Genomic DNA, 19,560 nt, shown 5'->3' with positions numbered 1-19,560 from the left:
GCTGTGGTAGGCGTCCCACATATAAAATAGAGGAAGATGGGCACGGATGTTAGCTCAGGGCCAGTCTTCCTCAGCAAAAAGAGGAGGATTGGCGGGAGATGTTAGATCAGGGCTAATCTTCCTCAAAAAACAAAACAAAAGAAAACAGAACAACACACATCAAAGTCAAGATACAGAAGTAAAGATTTTAATTTGCTTTATGCAAACTTTAAAGAGAAGAATGGATTTGTTTATTAGTTAAAACATTTTTCCTTTATTTCCTAAATTGCATAGGTAATGCATGCTTACTGAAGGAAATTTAAAAAGTACAGGAAGTTTGAAGAAGCTGAAAAAAAGTCGTCCTAACCCTGTTACCCAGAAGTAATCACTTCTTTGGGGTTTCTTATTATATCCTCATTTTGTTTTCTTTTCCTATTCTTACCCCTAGAATCTAGCATTTTAAAAGTTCTAAAGATGTGCAGGAGAGGGGCTGGTCAAGAGAATGCCATGTTATCTTGGAATGCCAAGCGGCACTCAGAAAAAGGACGGGAACATTTTATTGGTGCCTGTTAGCAGGTTGCTGTGGTGGCCCAGCCTGCAGATGGATTTGATGGGCCAGCGTCAGCCTCTGTTAGGGTCAAGTACCTCTGCATGCTGTCTTTCATCTGACAGAATGTTGTTATCTTCACTGATACCTTTTTATGTAAAATTAAAAGTGAGATAGAACCTCAGTCTTTCCATTGAAACTTTATGCTAGATTAGGATTTCTGGGAGATAGATGACATCTGCTTGGGACATCACTGAAGTCTTAGTTATAGTGTTTACTTTAAAGAAGCTTGCAGATCAATAGTGTGAGAAATTTGGTTTCAATGCTATGATTTAAACAATGGAAGAAATGTGGCTGACAGTGAAATGGAAACAACCACCTTGAGTATGGATAGAAGCAGTTATTTTTCCTAAAAATATACTCCGTGTCAATAATAGCAATTAGGTACTAGTTTATATTAGGCCAAATGGTTTATACTTTAAAAACATAGAAGAATGTTCAGTTTTAAAAACCTATTAAATATATGAATGTAAAATTAATTATTACATCCTAGCCATTCTTTCAAGTCGTAAGATTTGAATTTCAAAAACATTTTTGTTTTCAGCATTTTCCAACTTCAGAAAAGGCCAGGTACTAAAATAACAGCACTTTGACAGTATTGTGTATTAAGGGTTTAGACACTTATTTATATTAATACATTACAGCCTGAGAACAAGCCTGTGAAGTAGACCAGGTGAGTGTGTTACTAGCCCTGTTTTACTGATGAGGAAATTGAGGCTCAGAGCTGAGTCATGGAAGTAGAACGAGAAGGCGTTCCTCATCCGCCCTTGCGATGAGATGGAGAGTGCATGGGCAGACCTGTCCCGGTTCAAGTTTAGTCCCTCTGCCACTCTAGGATTGAAAATACTTCATGTTTTTGTGAGGCGGCGAGAGTGATATATGGTTTACGATTTTCTTTTGGACAGGGTTATTGCATGAAACGTCTCTGCTCGGCATAGCCCTGTCCTTTCTCTCTCACTCACCTCCTTGCCCACAGGCCGTACTTACTCTCGTCCTCTCCAGGGCCCAGCGTAACAAGTCCTGCCCTGGAGTGTGGGACAGGGCTGCAGCTGCCTGATGGCCCTTCCTCTCACTGAGTAAATTCAGAGGGGTCCCAGCAGATATATATTCCCAAGCTTTGTTACCTGCCTTAATCTCATCTCCCAAAAAAGCAATTTCGGAGTCATTCCCTAATTCTCTCTCACCTCTAATCAGTCACCAAGACATTCTGTTTCCTTACCTCTGTAATACCTCTAACGGGGCTCCTGTACTATATATTTCTATTGCCGCTGTCTTATATTAAGGTCTAATGCTCTTTTGCCTAGAATATTGCAAAAACAACTCCTTTCTCTAGTCTATCACCCATATTGCTGTGATTGTTTTTTTCTCTTTTCTCTCTAAACATCTGGCATTCCTTCCTGCTTAAGACCTTAGAATGCTCCCCACTCTCTGGAGGAAAAGGTCCAAGTGAAATCTGTCCCATTGTGCCCCCAGCTCACCCCCCAGCGCCTGCCGTTCCCGCCAGACAGCACGGTTTGTGCATCTCTGTGCCGTGTCCAGCAGGGGTCCTTGTGTTTAAAGACCAAGCTTCAGGGTCGCCTTAACTGCAGAGCCTTTCTTGATCTAGGCGTGCCATTCCTTTCTTAGTGCCCTTTCTCAACTCTGGGAGTACTTTTGATTCCTGTCTTCCAGAGGGAGCTTGGCCTTTCCTGGCCACTGCCATTTGGAACATGAAAAGAAGATAAAAGAGCCTAGAAGCTTAAAAGGCAGTGTACATCCCTTAAAAAATAAAATATTATTATAGCTTGGCTTTTATTTTTCTTTCATGTAAGTAAAAATACGTATGAATTCTATTTGAATAGCTGTTCAGGCATAGACAAAAACTATTTTTCTTGTGGACAAGAGGATATATTAAACTGATACAGCATATATATTATTTAAACTTTGTTAAATATATTTAGATACTTCTTAAAATGATATTGGGTGAATTTAGGAATACATTTTCAGAATACTATTTACAAAAGAAACCAATTTTGAGCAGTATTTGTCTGATTTTGGTTTTATGACAAAGTACAAAGACACATCATTATTTTAAGGTTAGACTTTGGTTATACTATTTACTTTTCAGAATTAAATTACACCGAATTTAAACATACAACATCTTCTAGAAATTATAAACACTTGTGTACTAATATTAGAAGCAAACTAGCCATCTGCACAGCTGACTAGGTGCCAAAGGCATGGTTTCTCACTGTGCATGTGGCTCATTAACAAGTGTTCAAATGCTAACACGCTGCTCACATCCTCTTGAGCCAGCAGTGAAACAGATACTGAAATAGACATTGGAGTAACCATTTAGGAGTAAAAGCAACATCTCAATGTGGAGGAAGTGTTTTTCTTTTTCTCTTCTAAATTCCTAAGGGAAGTTTCCACAGATTCTGCCACCTCAATTTGACGTGTAAACTGAAACTGATGGGAGGCAGGGCTAAGATCTCAGAACTAGTTCTCACTTGGGCAGCCCAAACCATCGATCTCCATCTTCCTAAGGTGACCAACCTTGATGCCTGAGAAAAAAGAAAAATGTAAATACATTGTAAACTATAGTCCAGTGGAATAGTGAGTAAGAGATTCCTGGGGGATTTCTTATCCAGTTTAATATTTTTATGCTCCTTTAAAATGTTTATAAATATGCTCTGTAGAGATGTTTGATAACATTCTCAGGAGACACAATAAGAAAGTCTCTTCCAAAGTAATCCTTATAGAATAGGGTGTTGCATATCTAATTTTCAAAACTTTTCCTGAATTTAAATTCAGTAGTCTTTCCTTGAGACTAATGTACACAACAATGTATTAAGTATTTAGAATTCCTGATTTGAATTATAAAATCAAACCACTTACTTGAAATCTAGATGTTCAATTAGCACGTATCCATCTACAGAAACAAAAATCATTATTACTAATCTGAAAGTTATAGAGATGATTCTTTGAGATTTTTTTAAAAAACTGCTTGAAATTTTGTGGATGATAAGCCAATAACTTACATTTGCCTTTCGAATTGCGACATATCACTAGATTTTCTTCAGTGATATCAATGACTTCCAGCTCTTCTCCAGGGGTTATTGGCAAATCAAATATTCCATTTCTTGAATTATTGCTACATGCCACTGCTGTGTTGATGACAGTGATCTCTTTGTCATACTGAAACAAGAAGTTACTAATCAGACTGTGCTTGCATAGTTTTTATTCTTTTTCGTTATGACAAAATTAATGGAGGACGTAATATAGTAACCTCAAAGTAAACCGAACATGCTAGATATTGATCAGTTAGATAACATCTAAGGGAATAGAAGATAATGGCAAAATATTCAGTGAAAGGAGAGTTATTTAAGGAAATAATAGTAAAATACCACAATCATAAATTTGTTTGGTACAATCATATTTTAACGTGTTTTCGTACCCGTTATCTAATTGTACTAGAATGAGTTCTGGATGAGAAGGGTTTAACATGGGTACAAATTAAGTAACGTGGATGGTATGTTAACTGTTCCCGTAATAAAGTTACCACCAAACCCAGGAAAGGAGAAGTTAAAAAAAGAATAAAGAAGGAAAGAGAAAAACCTGTTTGTGTAGTGCGTGCATTTATGATGCTCTCGCATACCTGGCCTTGCTAGACAGCACTCTTCCCCGCCTTCCTCTCAGGGTGGGCGTATATATTCTTATACCTAGCTGTAGCACACACATTTTAAAGTAGTAGGAATGGAGTGTAGGGACCAAATCCCACTCTCCTTTTGTCGTCAGAGATAGGCATTTGTGAAAAAACTGATGATGAAATCAATTTCTGACCTCAGGGGAGTTTTTCCTGTGTGATAAACTAAGCGGCCTCTGGATCTGAAGACACGTTACCTTCTAAAGTACTGAAATCTATTGACTGGAAGAAAATAGTTCCAGAATATGTAACTTATATTTACAGATGTCTGTCTCACCAAATTAGGGTGGCCAAACTTCTCCCTTTGCTCAGGACAGTCTCTGTAGCCAATGTCGCTGTTTACAAGCACTTATTACGATCAGGTGTGCCTCCTTCCACTCTCGGAAGTGTTGAATTTGGTGATAAATTACAAGATCACTCTATAGCAGATGGGATCTGAGCCATAAAATAGATTTTTCTTTTGCCTAAAAAGTAATAGCTTCCTGGCTGATCTTACCTTACCAGACCCTTGTTCACTGTGAAGACACAGTGATTTCCCAAAACACAAGTCTGATTAGGTCACCTTCCTTTTTATATAGAAGATTCACATTTCTTAGCTTGACATTCAAGGTGCTTGGCATACGGTCATTCCCCATGCCCTTATCTCTGTCCCCTTTATTGAAGCCACATCAAGCTCTATGATAACCCTGAGTATACCATGTACCTTCCATATTTCCCTGCCATTGCTCATGCTGTTTCCTCTGCCTGAAATACTCTTTTTTCTCTTAACCACTTTGCATGAAGACTTTCATGACTGCTATGTATAATTTACTATTTTAATTGCACTTTGTATGTACTCTTATTGTAACATTTAATAAACACACCTTGTAAAATGAAAGTGAAACTTTTATTCATGCTTGTATGCTCAACATGTGGCACGTATGAGGTACCCAATTTTTATGATTTGAGCTGAATAAAAATTATTGAAATGGCATAGTTTTTCTAATGATATATCAAGGAAACCCACCACAGGTAATTAGGAAGAATGGACTCATACGTGTGTGAGAATGGGAGTTTCTGTCCCATATGAGACAGTCACAGACAAGATGGGGGAGAAAAGCACTAAACAGAATGTAGAGTCTTTTCAACAAGTAATTGTTACACACTTGCTCTTCACCTAATCAAATAACATCACAGTTTGCAGTAAATAATTTCATGTCACAATTTCTAGATATAGCGACCTTAATTGGCTTTGGTCCGAGCAGGAGTTCTTAGTGATTATGAGGAATCCGTGTGCATTCTTGTTTTAGTTCCAGCCCAAAAATATTTTTGGATGTTTACAAAGTGTTAGGTAGTCTTATTCTGCTCTGCACATGAATGTGAAGATAGACAATACAACCCTTGTCCCCTGGGAGCTCCTAGTTTAATTGATGAACATAAAATTACAATAATGTTCATGTTCTGTGATTAGCCAGAGGTTTGCTCAGGTATATAGAGGAAGAGTAATTTCTTTAATTGGCAGGTGTGGGTAAGTCTTCCTGGAGGAGAGGAGATGCACCCACTGGGTCTTGATAAATGAACAAGAGCCAGTCAGATGGAGAAAAGTAGCAAGAGTTCTGTATACGAGACAGTTGAAACAGACCAAGTAAATGCCTAGAGGAAGGAGTGTCAGGACAAGGACAGCAGTGGATGTTCATTCAAGGGATGGAAACGAGCAGTTTGCTGCTGAAGCACAAAGTGCAAGGTGAAGAATGGCAGAAAATAAAACCAGAAAGACAAGCAAAGGTCATGACATGAAGAGCTTTATGTGCCGTGTTAAGAAACTTAATCCTTATCCATTTGGCAATGGGGAATTTGGGAAAGATTTTAGGCAGAGTAGTGACTTGGACACATTTTATGAGCAGGATGCACAACTTTCTCTCTCTCAATCCCGTGTCTGGTACGTGGGAAGTATTCAATATATGTTTCTTAAATTAAGAAATTCTCAGTGTGACAGTTTATGAAATCAGAAGGGAGGACCATTTGAACCTGGGAATTACGGAAAAATGCTCCATGGACTCAATGACAGAAGTGGTAGTCAAGGAGGTTCAGATGCTTCATTCATTGGTTCATTCACTGAACACTGTGTGTCCAGTTTGATTTGGGGAGCTTGAATGAGACAAAAATCTCTCCTTCAAAAGGGACTCAAGAGTTCAGTTCAGAATACACACACACACATACATGCCGTAATGACGGATATGAGTATAATAGATACACAAAATACGCTGAGGCAATAACTGCCTGGACGGGTTAGGGAAGAGCGGGTGACATTTGAACAGAGCTTTAAAGAACATAGGAGCTTTTCCAGGCCGAGGGAAGGGCATGTACAAAGGCCTGAGAATACAGAATGTAGAAATACATCAGGAAAAAATCAAACATCAGCTAAGTCAGAGATTCTGTCTATCCCAGAGAGGCAGAGGTGCAACACCCTTACAGAATCTTTAAAAATAGAAATGCCCAGCCTTTAATCTTGCTAATTTTTACCTTTAGAGAAGAGCTTACCTCAAATCTTTCTCTAAAAAGTTTTTCTTCTCTTTCCATTCTGTTCTTTTCTAAGTTTTGCTTCTTAGGTCTGAAGAAATTTCTAGGAGATAAACTGGCAAGAAATATGCAGTAGGGTTAAATGTACCATCATAACACTCTTTAAGTTTCTAAATCTATCAACCCACTCTATTTCAGGATAAATTCAAGTATAATTTTGCGTGTATAATTTTATATAAAATGTGTGTATGTATATACATGTACATGTATATGTATATACATACACATCTCTGGAGCAGATTGTCAAACAACTGGACAGGGTAATACCAATCACTCTTCCCTACAATTAAAGTCTTTTTTTGATAGCAAGATAATTTGGAATAAAACCAAGTTGGTTAAACTAGAAACTTCTCTGAAGCAAACTTAGAAGCATAATTGTCTAAAAAAATTGTCTAAAAAAAAACTTAGGAAATTTCTAGATCTTCCTACTCACTCTCAGATTACTTAATGGAAAACAGTAAGAATAAATGGCTTCTCTCTTGTGGTTTGCCAAGTTTTCAAACCTATTTGGGGAATCACAAATCTGTGTGCCTCAATCAAAGCACTGTCCTTTGCTGAATCACTTGGAGAAGGAGAGAATTAAGAAAATAAAGCAAGATCCACAAAACGCGCAAAATCTTTAGCACGTAGAAGTGGACAGCCCTGCAGCAGAGGCCGGTGCTCCTCTCCCTCCTCCCTGCTCCTCCCCTGCTCTAACGTGGGCTTGTGCTGTTGTCTAGCAGTTTAAAAAACTGACAGATGGAAGAAAGTCAAGCAAGTCCTGTCTGTTTTATTCAGCAGTGTCTCCTACATCTGCTTCATTCTGTCCAGGATTCCAGCCACTGCCATATTTCACTCTTGCCCGTACTGCCATCCTCGTCTGGCCTCTCCTTTCTCAAATCATCTTCATACCTGCCTCCAGAGTCATCTTTCTAAAAATTAATTGATCATGTCTCTTAAAACCTTTCAATCTGTCTTGACAGCCTATAAGATAAAGTCACATTCCTTAGCCTGGTATGCAGGGCATTTTAGAATCTGGCCCCGGTCTTCCTCTCCAGCTGCCTTTTCCACATGGAACACCTCAGAAGGTGGGTTCTCATTTCCATGTCTTTCATACCTGGGATAGTCTTCCCCAACTTCTCTGAAAACTTGTCATCATCTTTGATTAATAAAGGGATAATGAAAGGACTGAACTAATGTAGAAAGCATTTCTTATTGACAGAATAAGTGATGGTAGAAACCACTGAAAAAGGAACAAAGAGCACAGAGAAATTGATGCATCAATCTACAGGAACAATGATAGCCTCAATGTTGCATTTTCAATTCACTCAGTTGAGAATAGAAGTAAACTATCACGTCAGTTTGTTGTAAGAAGTTAAAAAAGCACTAGGAAATTGTTTCCTAAAAAGACTTAGACATAGTCATTAAAATACTAAAAAGCTTTTGGGGGAGGGGCAGACAGAAACTTCACTGATGTTTCCTCTCTTGGAATTCTGTTTTGCTATGCTATGCCAAGGTATGTAAAAGCATGACCTTTCAGGTGGAAAGATGCTTTTCTAGTCTCTGAATATACCTTTCCAACGTGGGAAAAATAAATTACATCAAGTCTAAACCTAAAGAAGATAAATTTAAGGGAAGGGCCATCCTATGCTGTCCTCTGAGTTTAAATTTGGTATAGACATGTCTGACTTGTTGGGGGTGCTCCTGTAGGTTTCTAGACAGGTTTCCCAGAGCAGACAGACCCCACAGTGTTCCTAGCTCGGTGACTGTTTACACAAGGATTTCCCCAACGCGTTTGTTAAGGTGCCTCAGATCTCGCCCCACGCCCTGGCTGCTGAGGAGAGGACAGCAGCAGCACAGAGCTCTAAGTAACCGTCTGAGACAGCAAAAAGCATCACCTCCCCAACAGCCAGCGGGGAGCCCGAATCGCATGAATGAAGGTTAGATCTTGATAAAACATTTTTTAAAAGTTTTAACACTAATGTAGTCATAACCAGAATTATACTGTAATTTAGGGAAATCAGTCTTACTATATATCTAGTTTCTCTTCTCAAAGTTTCGTTTAAGTTCAAATTGGTGTATTATTTAAGTTGTATCTTACCGAGAAAATATTCTTACAGTCTAAAAGGCTAGAAGTTTTTCATCGTTTGCTAAGGGCTGGCTTGAAATCTTTCCTCACTCCCCATCCACCAAAAGCAGACGGTAATGATGAAGATAAATGTTTGTGACACTTTACATTTTCATATTCTTTATCTCTTTTAATCCTCTCAACTGTGCTATAATGTAGACGTTATTATTCTCATTTTTTAGATGGGGAACCTGAAAATCAAATTGGATGACTTGCCCCAGGCCGCCCAGCTAGGAAGAGGTACAAAGTGCAGGAGATAAGCTGTAACGTGAGTGCACCTGTGTGCCTACCTTTCTGATTCTTCAGCACCTTTCTTCTCTTTTTTTTCCTTTGGTATCAAAAACTTGGGCTTCCAAGCTTTTAGTTTATCTTCATCTCTGAGGAGAAAAATATTTTGAGCAAGTAAATTAAGATGGAACTAAAACATCGTGGAACCATCAGTACTTTTTGGGCAATTATGTTTTACAAAAAATTTAAAAGTCATCTAGGAGTATATTTTGACAGTCTATGACAAGGCCAGATAGTACATATTTTAGGTTTTGCAAGCCATACACCTCCACGGTAGCTACTTAACTCTGCTGTTGAGACTGCATTTACAAAAACAAGTGGCTGGCAGCACTTGGCCAACAGGCCATAGTTTGCTGACCTCTGGTCTGTAGGGATCCAAGTTTGACACCAGAAGCAAGAGATCAGCCTGCTTATAATCACACTTCCTTTCCTTTCAGAGCCTCAGTTTCTTTGCCTCTAAGACATGAACAATATCTATCCCTTCACTGTGAGACAAGACTGATCCAGCTAGTGTTTGGCATTAGGAGAAGAGCATGGCAGGGAGGGGAGAGGGTCTCATAGCATGAACACTTTTTGAGCACCTCTGTGTCAAGTCTTAGGCTGGGTACTTTACATATGATAACTAATTTGGTTTTCACAGTAAGCATTGTAGCCATCCTTTAAAATAGTCATCCAGGTAATTTTACAAAGTAGGAAATGCATGGGGTCCGGCCCAGTGGTGTAGTGGTTGAGTTCATGTGCTCTGCTTCGGTGGCCCAGGGTTCACAGGTTCGGATCCCAGGTGTGGACCTATGCACTGCTCATCAAGCTATGTGGGCAGCATCCCACATACAAAATAGAGGAAGATTGGCACAGATGTTAGCTCAGGAACAAGCTTCCTCTAGCAAAAAGAGGAAGATTGGCAACAGATGTTAGCTCAGGGCCAATTTTCCTCACAAAACAAAACAAAAAAGAAATGCACGATCGGAGAACTGGGTATTTTGTCATGGCCACGGAAACAGTGACTATGAACCCAGGTACATTTGACTCCAAAGTCTTTGGTCTTTCATCATGCCTGCTTCTTCAACACATTTCTTCCCTGGCATGACAAGGTGACCAATATGTCCGTCATTGATATGAGCAAAACAGGACCCTACGCCGTCACTCAGCTGTATGTCTGTGGTGTCTGCACACCCGAACACTTCAATAACGCTTCAGTGGGTAAATCATAACCACAGGGATGTTACGTCAGAGGAATTTTTGAGATTTTCAGAGACACTGTGTCACGATTCCCTTCAGGTTATAGTCATAAGTGTCCAACAGAGTGTCAAGGACTCAGCATTTGAGCAGCATCGAAGATGAGCTTAGGGTAGGATTTCAGAAGCCTTTCGGGCCTCGCCCAGGGATCTGCCATCCCTGTCTCTTCTCAATGTCTGTCGCCTTCAGAGTCTGTAGCAAGGAGCTCAGCAATCACTCCTTTTCTAACTGTCCGATGGTCACTTGTTTCCTCTCTCCACTTTAGCTTCCCAGAAGTTGGGATTCAAACGGATAGTCCAGTGTGTGGCCCACGAGGTGAGCACAATGTAGGCATCTAGCGAGTGTTCACGGAGAACCTCAGGCACGCGCTTGTGTGCAAGGAGCTATGACTACGGGGCAGGCAGAACAAATGCGTGCTTTCTGAAAAGTTTGTTTTCTTTGCTGATTGTAAACCAGTCTATCCTGAGTATTTCAACAATTGGAAGCAGAAGTGGAAAGGAGATAAAAGAAGCATAATCTGACCTCTCAACGACATCCAAGTTTCCTTCTAAACATGTTTCCAAGCACTTTTTAAAACTGAGTTGAGATGATACTGTACATATAGTTTTGCACTTTGCTATTTTTCAATTGCATCATAAGTATAAGCATTTCTCCACGTCACTGGAAACTACTTAGTACATATTTAGCATGTATTTAAATGGTTATGTTGAGTGCTACACCATAATATACTTAGCAAAGTACTACATATTTGATAGTTGGGTGGTTTTAAGCATCTCCTTTTTATAAATAACACTGAGATAGACATTTCTGAACATAAAATTTTTTCTTTATTTTTCCTTTATTTTTTCATTAGAGATAATTGCTTGAAGTGGAATTATTGGCTTAAGTGAAATTCATGGGATTCTGGATACATATTGCCAAATTATTCTTTCAGGGAGAGCATACCATTGTATACTCGTGCTAGCCACATGAACATTATGGTCAACTTTGTCTCCTTGTCAACTTATTTTAGCTTTTCTAGGGATCCAGTTTGAGAACGTAATGAATTTGGCAGGATGGGGATTGTTATTGCTGTATTAAAGGTTAAGAAACTGAGGCTCAGAAAGGTAAGATGACATGCCGCGGGGCCCGCTGGGGCCACGTTGTGGAAGCAGTTCCTGTGTCCTTTCCCAGATGCCTCCTTCTTCCTGCCCTCACTGACTCTAGCCAATGTTCTAATGAACAAAAGGATGTGAAATGTAAAGAGAAGTCTGGATCACCTAGCAGCAATTTAGTCCAGAGCTGTATAGGCTACCCCTTCATCTAACCCCTACCAAGACATGACATGCAGACTAGGCAAGCTTAGAAGAACTCGGGTATCATCTTCCTTCTCTCTTCTCATTCCAAATTCTGCTACTTTCCATCTATGGTCTGCCTGCTACAAATGCCTTTAATAATTGGTTTCTGTGAGGCCAAACTACTAAAGATTTACTCTATCACATGAAAAAGAAATTGGTCAGTGTATAACAGAGCTAAATATCATTTAGTCAGAAGATATTCCTTGCGTACCTCCCATGTCTTAAGTGCTATATTTGGAGCTGGATAACAGGGATGAAGAGGATCTGGTTTCTACCAAAGGAGTTTACAATTTAATAAAATCCTCTTAAGTTCTCCCCTGAAATATCTTCCCCTCTCCTTCATTTCTTTCACTGCCCTAGAATGCATTTTGATCATCTTTCGCCTGAGCAATAGTAACTATATTCTAACATATGTTCTGTTTCTGACTTTCTCTCAAAACATTCTGTAGAAGGGTCGGGTTACTCTTCCTGAAGTGTGACTCTGGTTATATTCTCCTCTTGCTCAGGGTTCTGGACATTTGGCAGTAGGGCAGAAGAAAATTCTGAAAGAGCCCTCCCAATACAAAACGACGAGATCCTGGATAAAAGTTTTTTGTTTTGTTTTGTTTTAACAAATTGCTATCCTTTACACTTAGAGTAAGTACTACCCATTGTACCCCCACCAAATAAGCTGAAACCAGAACAGAGAGCAGCAGTAAGCAGCATGCAAGCACAAAAGGCACATTTGTCCTGAGGAAAATGCTAGTATCAGCACCACAAATATTTCAGAAGATTGAACCTTAGATCAAGGGCAAGGTAGGAGTTAAGGCAGATTGTCATATTGGACTTTTAAAAAGCCAAATTCAGTTCTATGGAATTTATGGGAGACATAGAGAATGAGAATATGGAAAATAGAAAAGTAAAGGATCAGAAATGTATCCTGGGCAAATACTAACTAAAAGAAAGGCCAAGTAGGTATATTAATATTGGGCAAATTAGACTTTAAGACAAAGAGCATCTCTAGGAGATATAGCATGGTGTAGTAGTAAAGAGATTAGATTGGGAGTCCAGTTGCTTGGGTTGGAATCCTGGTTCTATCACTTACTAGCTGTGTGAGCTTGGGTGAGTAACTTAACCTCTGTGCCTCAGTTTCTCTTCTATAAAATTTGTATAATAATAGCATCTACCTCAGAGGATTGTTGTGAAGAGTGAAAGAGTTAACATATATTAAATGTATGAAACAGTGACTGACCCACAGTAAGAACTATATAAGTGTTATTTTTGTTATTAATAGTATTGGGGATAGAGATGTCTAAAACACAGTTAAGAAACGGCTCACTAGAAGATAGTTTTAATTTTGTATGCAACTAATAAAAGAGCCTTAGAATATATAAAGCAAAAAATGATGATAGAACTTTTGGAAGAAACTGACAAATCTACCATCTTTGTGTGAGATTTCAACCCATTTCTCTCAAATATTGATGGATCAAGCATCTAAAAATTCATGAATCTACAGAAGATTTTAACAAGAGGATTAACTCATGTTTAATTTAAAGGATTTAAAGGATAGAAATTGAGCCCTGTATCAAACAATGAGAGAAGTCACTTTTTTCTAAAGTGCACATGGAACATTTGCAAAAACTGACCATATGCTGTGCATGAATCATGACTCAGCGTGTCAAAGTACTGGTGTCAACTACCTTCACAGCGTACGAATATCATATTAAATACTTTTGCAGACCACAATGCACTTAACATAGAAATGACACTGGAATAGAATAGAGAGCAGGGAAACAGACCTTCAGATAGATGGAAATTTGCTATGACAAAGATGGCATTCCAGATCAATGGGGAAAATAGGAACTATTCAATTATTCATGCTAGGACATTTATCCATATGGGAAAAAATTTAATTGGATCTCTCCTTCACTATAAATACAAAAATCAGTTCCAGATAGATCTAAGGTTTAAGTGTAAAAGGCAAAGCTTTAACAGTTTTAGAAAACATGGGACACTATCATGACCTAGGGATAAAGATTTCTTTCAAAGATACGGAAAGCAACAATCATAAAGGAAAAATTGAGAAATTCAAATTTGTTAAAGTTAAGAATTTCTATTCGTCAGAAGACTTGAAAGGAAGTTGAAAAGGCACACTGCAAAGTGCGAGAAGATATCTGCAACACAAGTGACAAGGGAGCAGCATCTCGAGTGCAGAGACTCCTGTCTACAAAGGAAGAGAAACAGGCCGGGAACCCGAGAGAAAACAGGCAAAGCCATGAACAGGTCTTCTTTAGAAGGAAAGATATGAATGGTGAATAAACATATGAAAAGGCGTTCAACATTGTTAGTAATGAAGGTAATGCAAATTAATATCACAATGAAGTAGCGTTTTATATCCACTAAATTGGCAAAAATGTAAGAATTCTTTCTGTGCTAAGTGTTGGTGAGAATGTGAATCAATTCTCCCTGTGTATACTGCTGGGTAAAATGTAAATTGGTGCAGCCACTTTGGAAAACAATATAATTTGCATTTCTTCCCCGTTCTAAGTATATATATATCTCCTATAAAAATTCTTACACATGTTCACAGGGCACATGAATAAAAATACTTGTAGCGTTATTGTTCCTAAATGCAAAAAATCTGGAGCTGCCCCCATACCCACCTACAAGAGAATGGATAAACTCTGGTATATACGTACAATGGAATATCACAGAACAGTAGAAATAAGTGAACTACAAGTGTTAAAAAAGGGACAGATTTTATGAGTGAAAAACAGAAGTTGCCCAGTTCTATATATAGCATGATACCATATTTATAATGTTCAAACTCCAAATGAAGAATGTATTTTTGTCATCTGTGTTTGATAACACCATTTTTGTTTTGAACAGGAAATGAAAGTCATAAAGTTTAGGAGAGTGGTTATTTTGGGGGAAAGGCAATGAGAGAGGCTAGGGGATGCGTGCAAAGTAGAGAAGCCAAGGCATCGGCTATGTCCTGGTTCTGAAGTTGACTGATGGGTCCGGGGGAATTTATTTTATCATGCCTTACAACTTACATATGTTTCTTGCTTTCTTTTGATTTTTATAAAAATCATACAATTTATTTTTAAGAAAAAGAATACATTCTTAACTCTAATTTGATATTCCAGGGCCCTTCTCCATCTCATGCCAAATTATATTTCCTGCTTTGTAACACTCTCTTTCCTGAGTATGTGCCTCACGGTCCAATGAAAATACCCAAACACACGTGTTTCTATTTACAAAGTTGTGCACACCCCACCCCCCCCGCACCTGCCTACCCTCCCCTCTGTCTCTCTTCTTGATCCCTAGTCCCCATCTGTCAAAATGTTACCCATCCTTCCTGCTTCAACTTGGCACAGACACTTTTCTGATCCCTTAAATCCTATGCAATAGGAAATGGCTGCCTACTCTGAGCTTCCAGATTATTTTGCACATATTTCTCAGCAGGTTCTTCGTCAACTGATTTAAGAAACTGCTCTGGTATGAGGCCACATGATACAGTGGGGAAGCCATCGTCCCTACCTGAGGGACTTCCCATCTAGAGGGGGAGACTGGCAAGAAATAAGACACTACAACTATGAGAAAAATGTTCTGATAAAAAAGGGTACCTAACCCAAACGGATAAGGACAGCAGTAAAAGTCTGAATTCACTTTTAAATAATGAGGGATAAAACAGTTAACCAGGCAAAATGCATGGCAAATGGTGTTACAGGTAGAACCATTCTTTTGTTCTTAAATTCTCATCTCCTTGGAGAGGCCTTCCCAGCTATCTACTCTAAAATGACTATTAATCTCCTCCCAACACACACACCCTATGTCCACTCTCTTTCAAAATATTCAAAGCAACCAAATTCCAACGTGTAATTATATATTTATTTTTTGTTTATTTCTCCGTCTCTCCAATCAGGCAGGAACAGGAATTATATCTGTTTTGTTCACTGCTTTATACTCAATGCCTGGCAGACAGTACATGCTCAGTAAATATTGGCTGAGTGAACTGATGAGTCTGGAACAAATGTGAAGGTTTAAAGCAGCTGGACAGCTTGCTGAGTTTGAGGAACTCCAGTTCGTATAGCGTGGATGGAACACAACAATCGTGGGTGAGCGGGAAGTGCAGGTGAGGCCAAGAGTTTGCCAGGGGCTGGATCATGAATGAACTTCATGTCCTCCTAAGCAGTTTGGATTTCATTCTGGGAGCGATGGACAACCACTGAACATTTGTAAGCTGGTGGATGGCAGGTTTTATGACATGATCACATTTGCCCTTTGGAAAGTTTGGAGAATAAACTGAAGTAGCAGTGAGGCGGCCATTTAGGAAGTTGTTGCGGTAGCGCGTCTGAGAAGCAGTGAGGACCTGCATTGTGGCTGTGCAGTAGGGATGGAGAAGTGGGGCTGCTTCGAAGGTTATTGGAACAGAAGAGGCACAGGGCAGGAGGGAAGGAGCCGTCAAGGACAATGCCTAGGGTTTCGGTTTGGGCAACTGCGTGTTTACTGCAACAATCACGAACACAGAGACTAGAAGAAAGGGGCCATCTTTGGACGGGAGGGTTGAGATTATGAGTTATTATGGAATTCTGAGTCTCACACAGTTATCCAGCAGGCTTATTAGAGTGGAGGAGAGAAATCTGACCTCAAAATGTAAATTTCGATATTATTACCATAATGATTACACTTAAAGCCCTAGGTATGGACGAGATCATTCAAGAACATATAAAGGAAGAACTGAACTGAAATAGGAAATCTGAGGAACACATAATTTTTAAGGAGATGAATGGTAGAATTAGAACTCTCACTCACACACACAAAACCAAACAAACAACAGCCAAAGATGAGGAATAGGAAATAATGATAACATGGAAACCTGGGGAAAAGTTAATATTTTTTTCCTTTGAAGGATGGCTTAGTCCACAGTTTGAGACACTGGAGAGAAGCCAAGTGAGATAAGGACTTAAAGGTATCCACTGGATTTAACAAGTTATTAGTGACGTTACCAAAAATAAGTTCACTGGTGTGATAGGAACAGAAGAGCAATTGCAACGAGTGTGGAAAGACGAGCAGACGAGAGCTTTATTTGCAGCCGTTTCGTTGAGAGGGAAAAGACAGATAACAAGTAGCCAGAGGCGGGTCATGAGCTGCAGGTGCTGTCTTTTTTGATAGATTATAGTTATTTAGTCTTTGAGAACAGAGGTTCTGTCAGAGAGCGCCTGCTGGCCTCCAAGTTGCCCTGTACATAGGAGGTTATTAAATAAGCGTTTGTTATGCTGAAATGAGTCTCTAAATTCAAAGAAATAGATTCCAAAGCTCCAGTGATTTTTGAATCACCTACCGCTGTTAGATCATCTACGTTCTTCATTGTTTTCCCTTCTTGGTGGGGGAAATATCACAAGTTGACTTTTCATCCAGTCTCCAAGGATCTGAAGAGATGGCCCTCTGATCATATTTAAGAAAGCTTAACAAAGGAAATGGCTTAAATAGCAGGGATGCCCAGTGAGGTAAATTGACTTACTTGGACTCTTTTTCGTTTATGTCCACATCATCATAGATAATAACTTCTTGAGACCTAAGTTCTGGGGTCAAGATGGGAGCAAAATAGTCCATTATTAAGTATGGTTTATACAGTCGCTGGATTTCTAAATTATGCACAATTACCTAATTATCCAGGCGCATCCCAAGCCTGTTTTATCAAAATCTGATCATAGAATGCAGACAGGCTGGAAGGATCAAAGAACAAAAAGATTCTCCATTTGGGAAGAAATTCAACTGAGAGATTAAAAAAATTGATGTCCTAGTACCTCAAACACACACGCACATATATATATTTATACGAATTTTATTTCATGCAGATCTCCAGAAATATGAAGTGCTGAAAGGATAATTTTTAGACTAGGTTCCCATCGTCTTAGAACTGAACAAAAATATTATACTGCTGGAATAGTGAGAGAGTTTTCCTTAATTCCTAGGGGGAAGAAACCAGTTTAATAGAATATTAATGTTGATTTTTCTCCCATGATTTTTCTTTCAAACCATTGGCAACTACTCCTTTATAATAATCTTGCATAAAGTTGAATCTGATGTGGTGCGTCATCATAATTAGACATTTTCAGTGTGGGGTATTCGCATTCCTTGCTTGGTGCCCCACACAGAATTCCATAATGCTCAAGCGATTCACCACCTCAACTAGTTTCAGACCTTCCGGCATATTTATTCATAATTCGTATTCAATTATTCATAAATTTGGATGGGAGTACAATGCATGCCTATTCTAAGTTGGCCATTTTTTTTCTTTTGACACAGACCAAGAGTATTCTGGGAGATCTGTGATTTTACAGGTTTATAGAATCTTCATTTGTTATTTAGTTCAGCAAACCCATATTTGTGGAATATAATATACATTTGAATTGCCAAGTCAAAGTGAAATCAAAGTAGCACCATGGCTAGAGCCCCAAACCAAAAGCAGAAACAACAAAAGTCATGGTCCTCTTTTACTGACAGATTCAATTTACTGAACATGTATCGAGAGCATACTGTGTGTCAGGCACTGTGCTCATATGTGCACTGTTATTTTTATAGCAAAGCAAACAATATGCCATGACCATCTTTGATTCAATAGTATGTGGACTGCAACATAATCCTGTTCAACGTGTTACGTCGTAATCGCAGCGACCTGGCTGTCCAGTCCTTCGGGAGGCTGTGTGGTACGTATCATGTAACAGGCAGAGACTTCCGCCCACATCCTGGAGCACTGAGTAGGGATGTGGGTCCTAGAGCCTCCCTAAAGAGGGGTGATGTCTATTTCTCTGGTATTTTAAGAGGCCTGATATATGGTAGGCACTTGAGAAATGTTACTCATCTTCCCCAAAATAAATTATAGTTGTGTAAAATGTTTTCTTTGATTTTGATGTATCAGTTTTTCATTAGATGTGGAATGCAGGAAGGATTACTTCTTCTCTTTCCCTGCCCCTGAATCTGCTAATGCTGAGTAGTTTTGTGTCAGCAAAAGCAAATGTCACTTACCTAAATCAGGCAGCGAAATGGAAAACGCACTGTTGATTGAGAGAAGACACAAAAGGGTTAAGGGCAAAAGCTGTGTTCAGAAAAGTTAGCTGATACATCTCAAATAATAACATTGAAGACTGGGTTTCTTGATACAGATGTTTCTAGGCGAAGATGTGGAGCAAACCTTTCCTGCAGCTTTGTTCTGACCACCCCCCCATCTTTTGAAAATGAGCTTAGTAGTCCCCAGTGATCACCTGTGCCCGCTTCCTGACTAGACAACCTCAGGCTGTCCCACAGCCCTGCTCTTCTCCATCCACAGGATTCTGTCTCTGCCTTCTAACCTTCCGAGATGCCATTAGATCCATCCGATGTGGGATAAGTGTGGAGAGAGAGAACAATTCCCTGGAGACTCTGGACCCTAACTGTGTGTATGTTTAAGCCAAAGGGATGACTTGAGGGGAGAATTCCAGGCGAGGCGGAAATGGAAGATGATGCATCGCTAAATGGGAAAGGATGTCTGGCTCGGGTAGATTGTTTGGTTCTCCTCAATCTCACAGTTAAGGAGATCACATGTGAGGAAGTATGATGTGGTAGAAAAAAAATCCACGTATTTTAAGCAACTAATTTCAGTTCAGTCCTACAGGTATACTGGGGACACTCACAACGGGCCAGGCCCAGGTGCTGGGTAAACAAAATGATCAGACACAGTTTCTGTCCTGAAGTAGCTTGGGCATAGTGATGGAGACCAAAAGTAAATTAACACAAC

The 19,560-nt window shown here is 39.3% G+C and overlaps 1 protein-coding gene across 4 annotated transcripts in view; it reads right to left on the bottom strand.

Annotated features, from left to right (window-relative positions):
- Positions 1–1,927: 1,927 nt before the first annotated feature.
- The window catches only part of FYB2 (FYN binding protein 2), a 116,517-nt gene continuing 98,884 nt past the window's right edge, over positions 1,928–19,560 (bottom strand). Inside the window, exons 14-20 of one of the 4 annotated variants that reach the window (XM_070609476.1) lie at positions 18,813–18,841; positions 17,305–17,365; positions 9,228–9,314; positions 6,792–6,885; positions 3,607–3,763; positions 3,464–3,497; positions 1,928–3,129 (exon numbers count right to left, since the gene is read on the bottom strand). In XM_070609476.1, the coding sequence (XP_070465577.1) occupies positions 3,108–3,129; positions 3,464–3,497; positions 3,607–3,763; positions 6,792–6,885; positions 9,228–9,314; positions 17,305–17,365; positions 18,813–18,841 (484 nt within the window). In that variant the 3' untranslated portion in view covers positions 1,928–3,107. Of the gene's footprint in view, positions 3,130–3,345; positions 3,764–6,791; positions 6,886–9,227; positions 9,315–17,124; positions 17,366–18,812; positions 18,842–19,560 lie in introns of those variants that run through there. The other 3 variants (XR_011537330.1, XM_070609475.1, XM_070609474.1) reach the window with 3 other exon arrangements.

This window comes from Equus przewalskii, chromosome 2 (assembly GCF_037783145.1).
Source record: "Equus przewalskii isolate Varuska chromosome 2, EquPr2, whole genome shotgun sequence".
NCBI lineage: Eukaryota > Metazoa > Chordata > Mammalia > Perissodactyla > Equidae > Equus > Equus przewalskii.
Note: the sequence above shows the minus strand (reverse complement) of the source record. Positions and strands in the feature narration are given on the sequence as shown.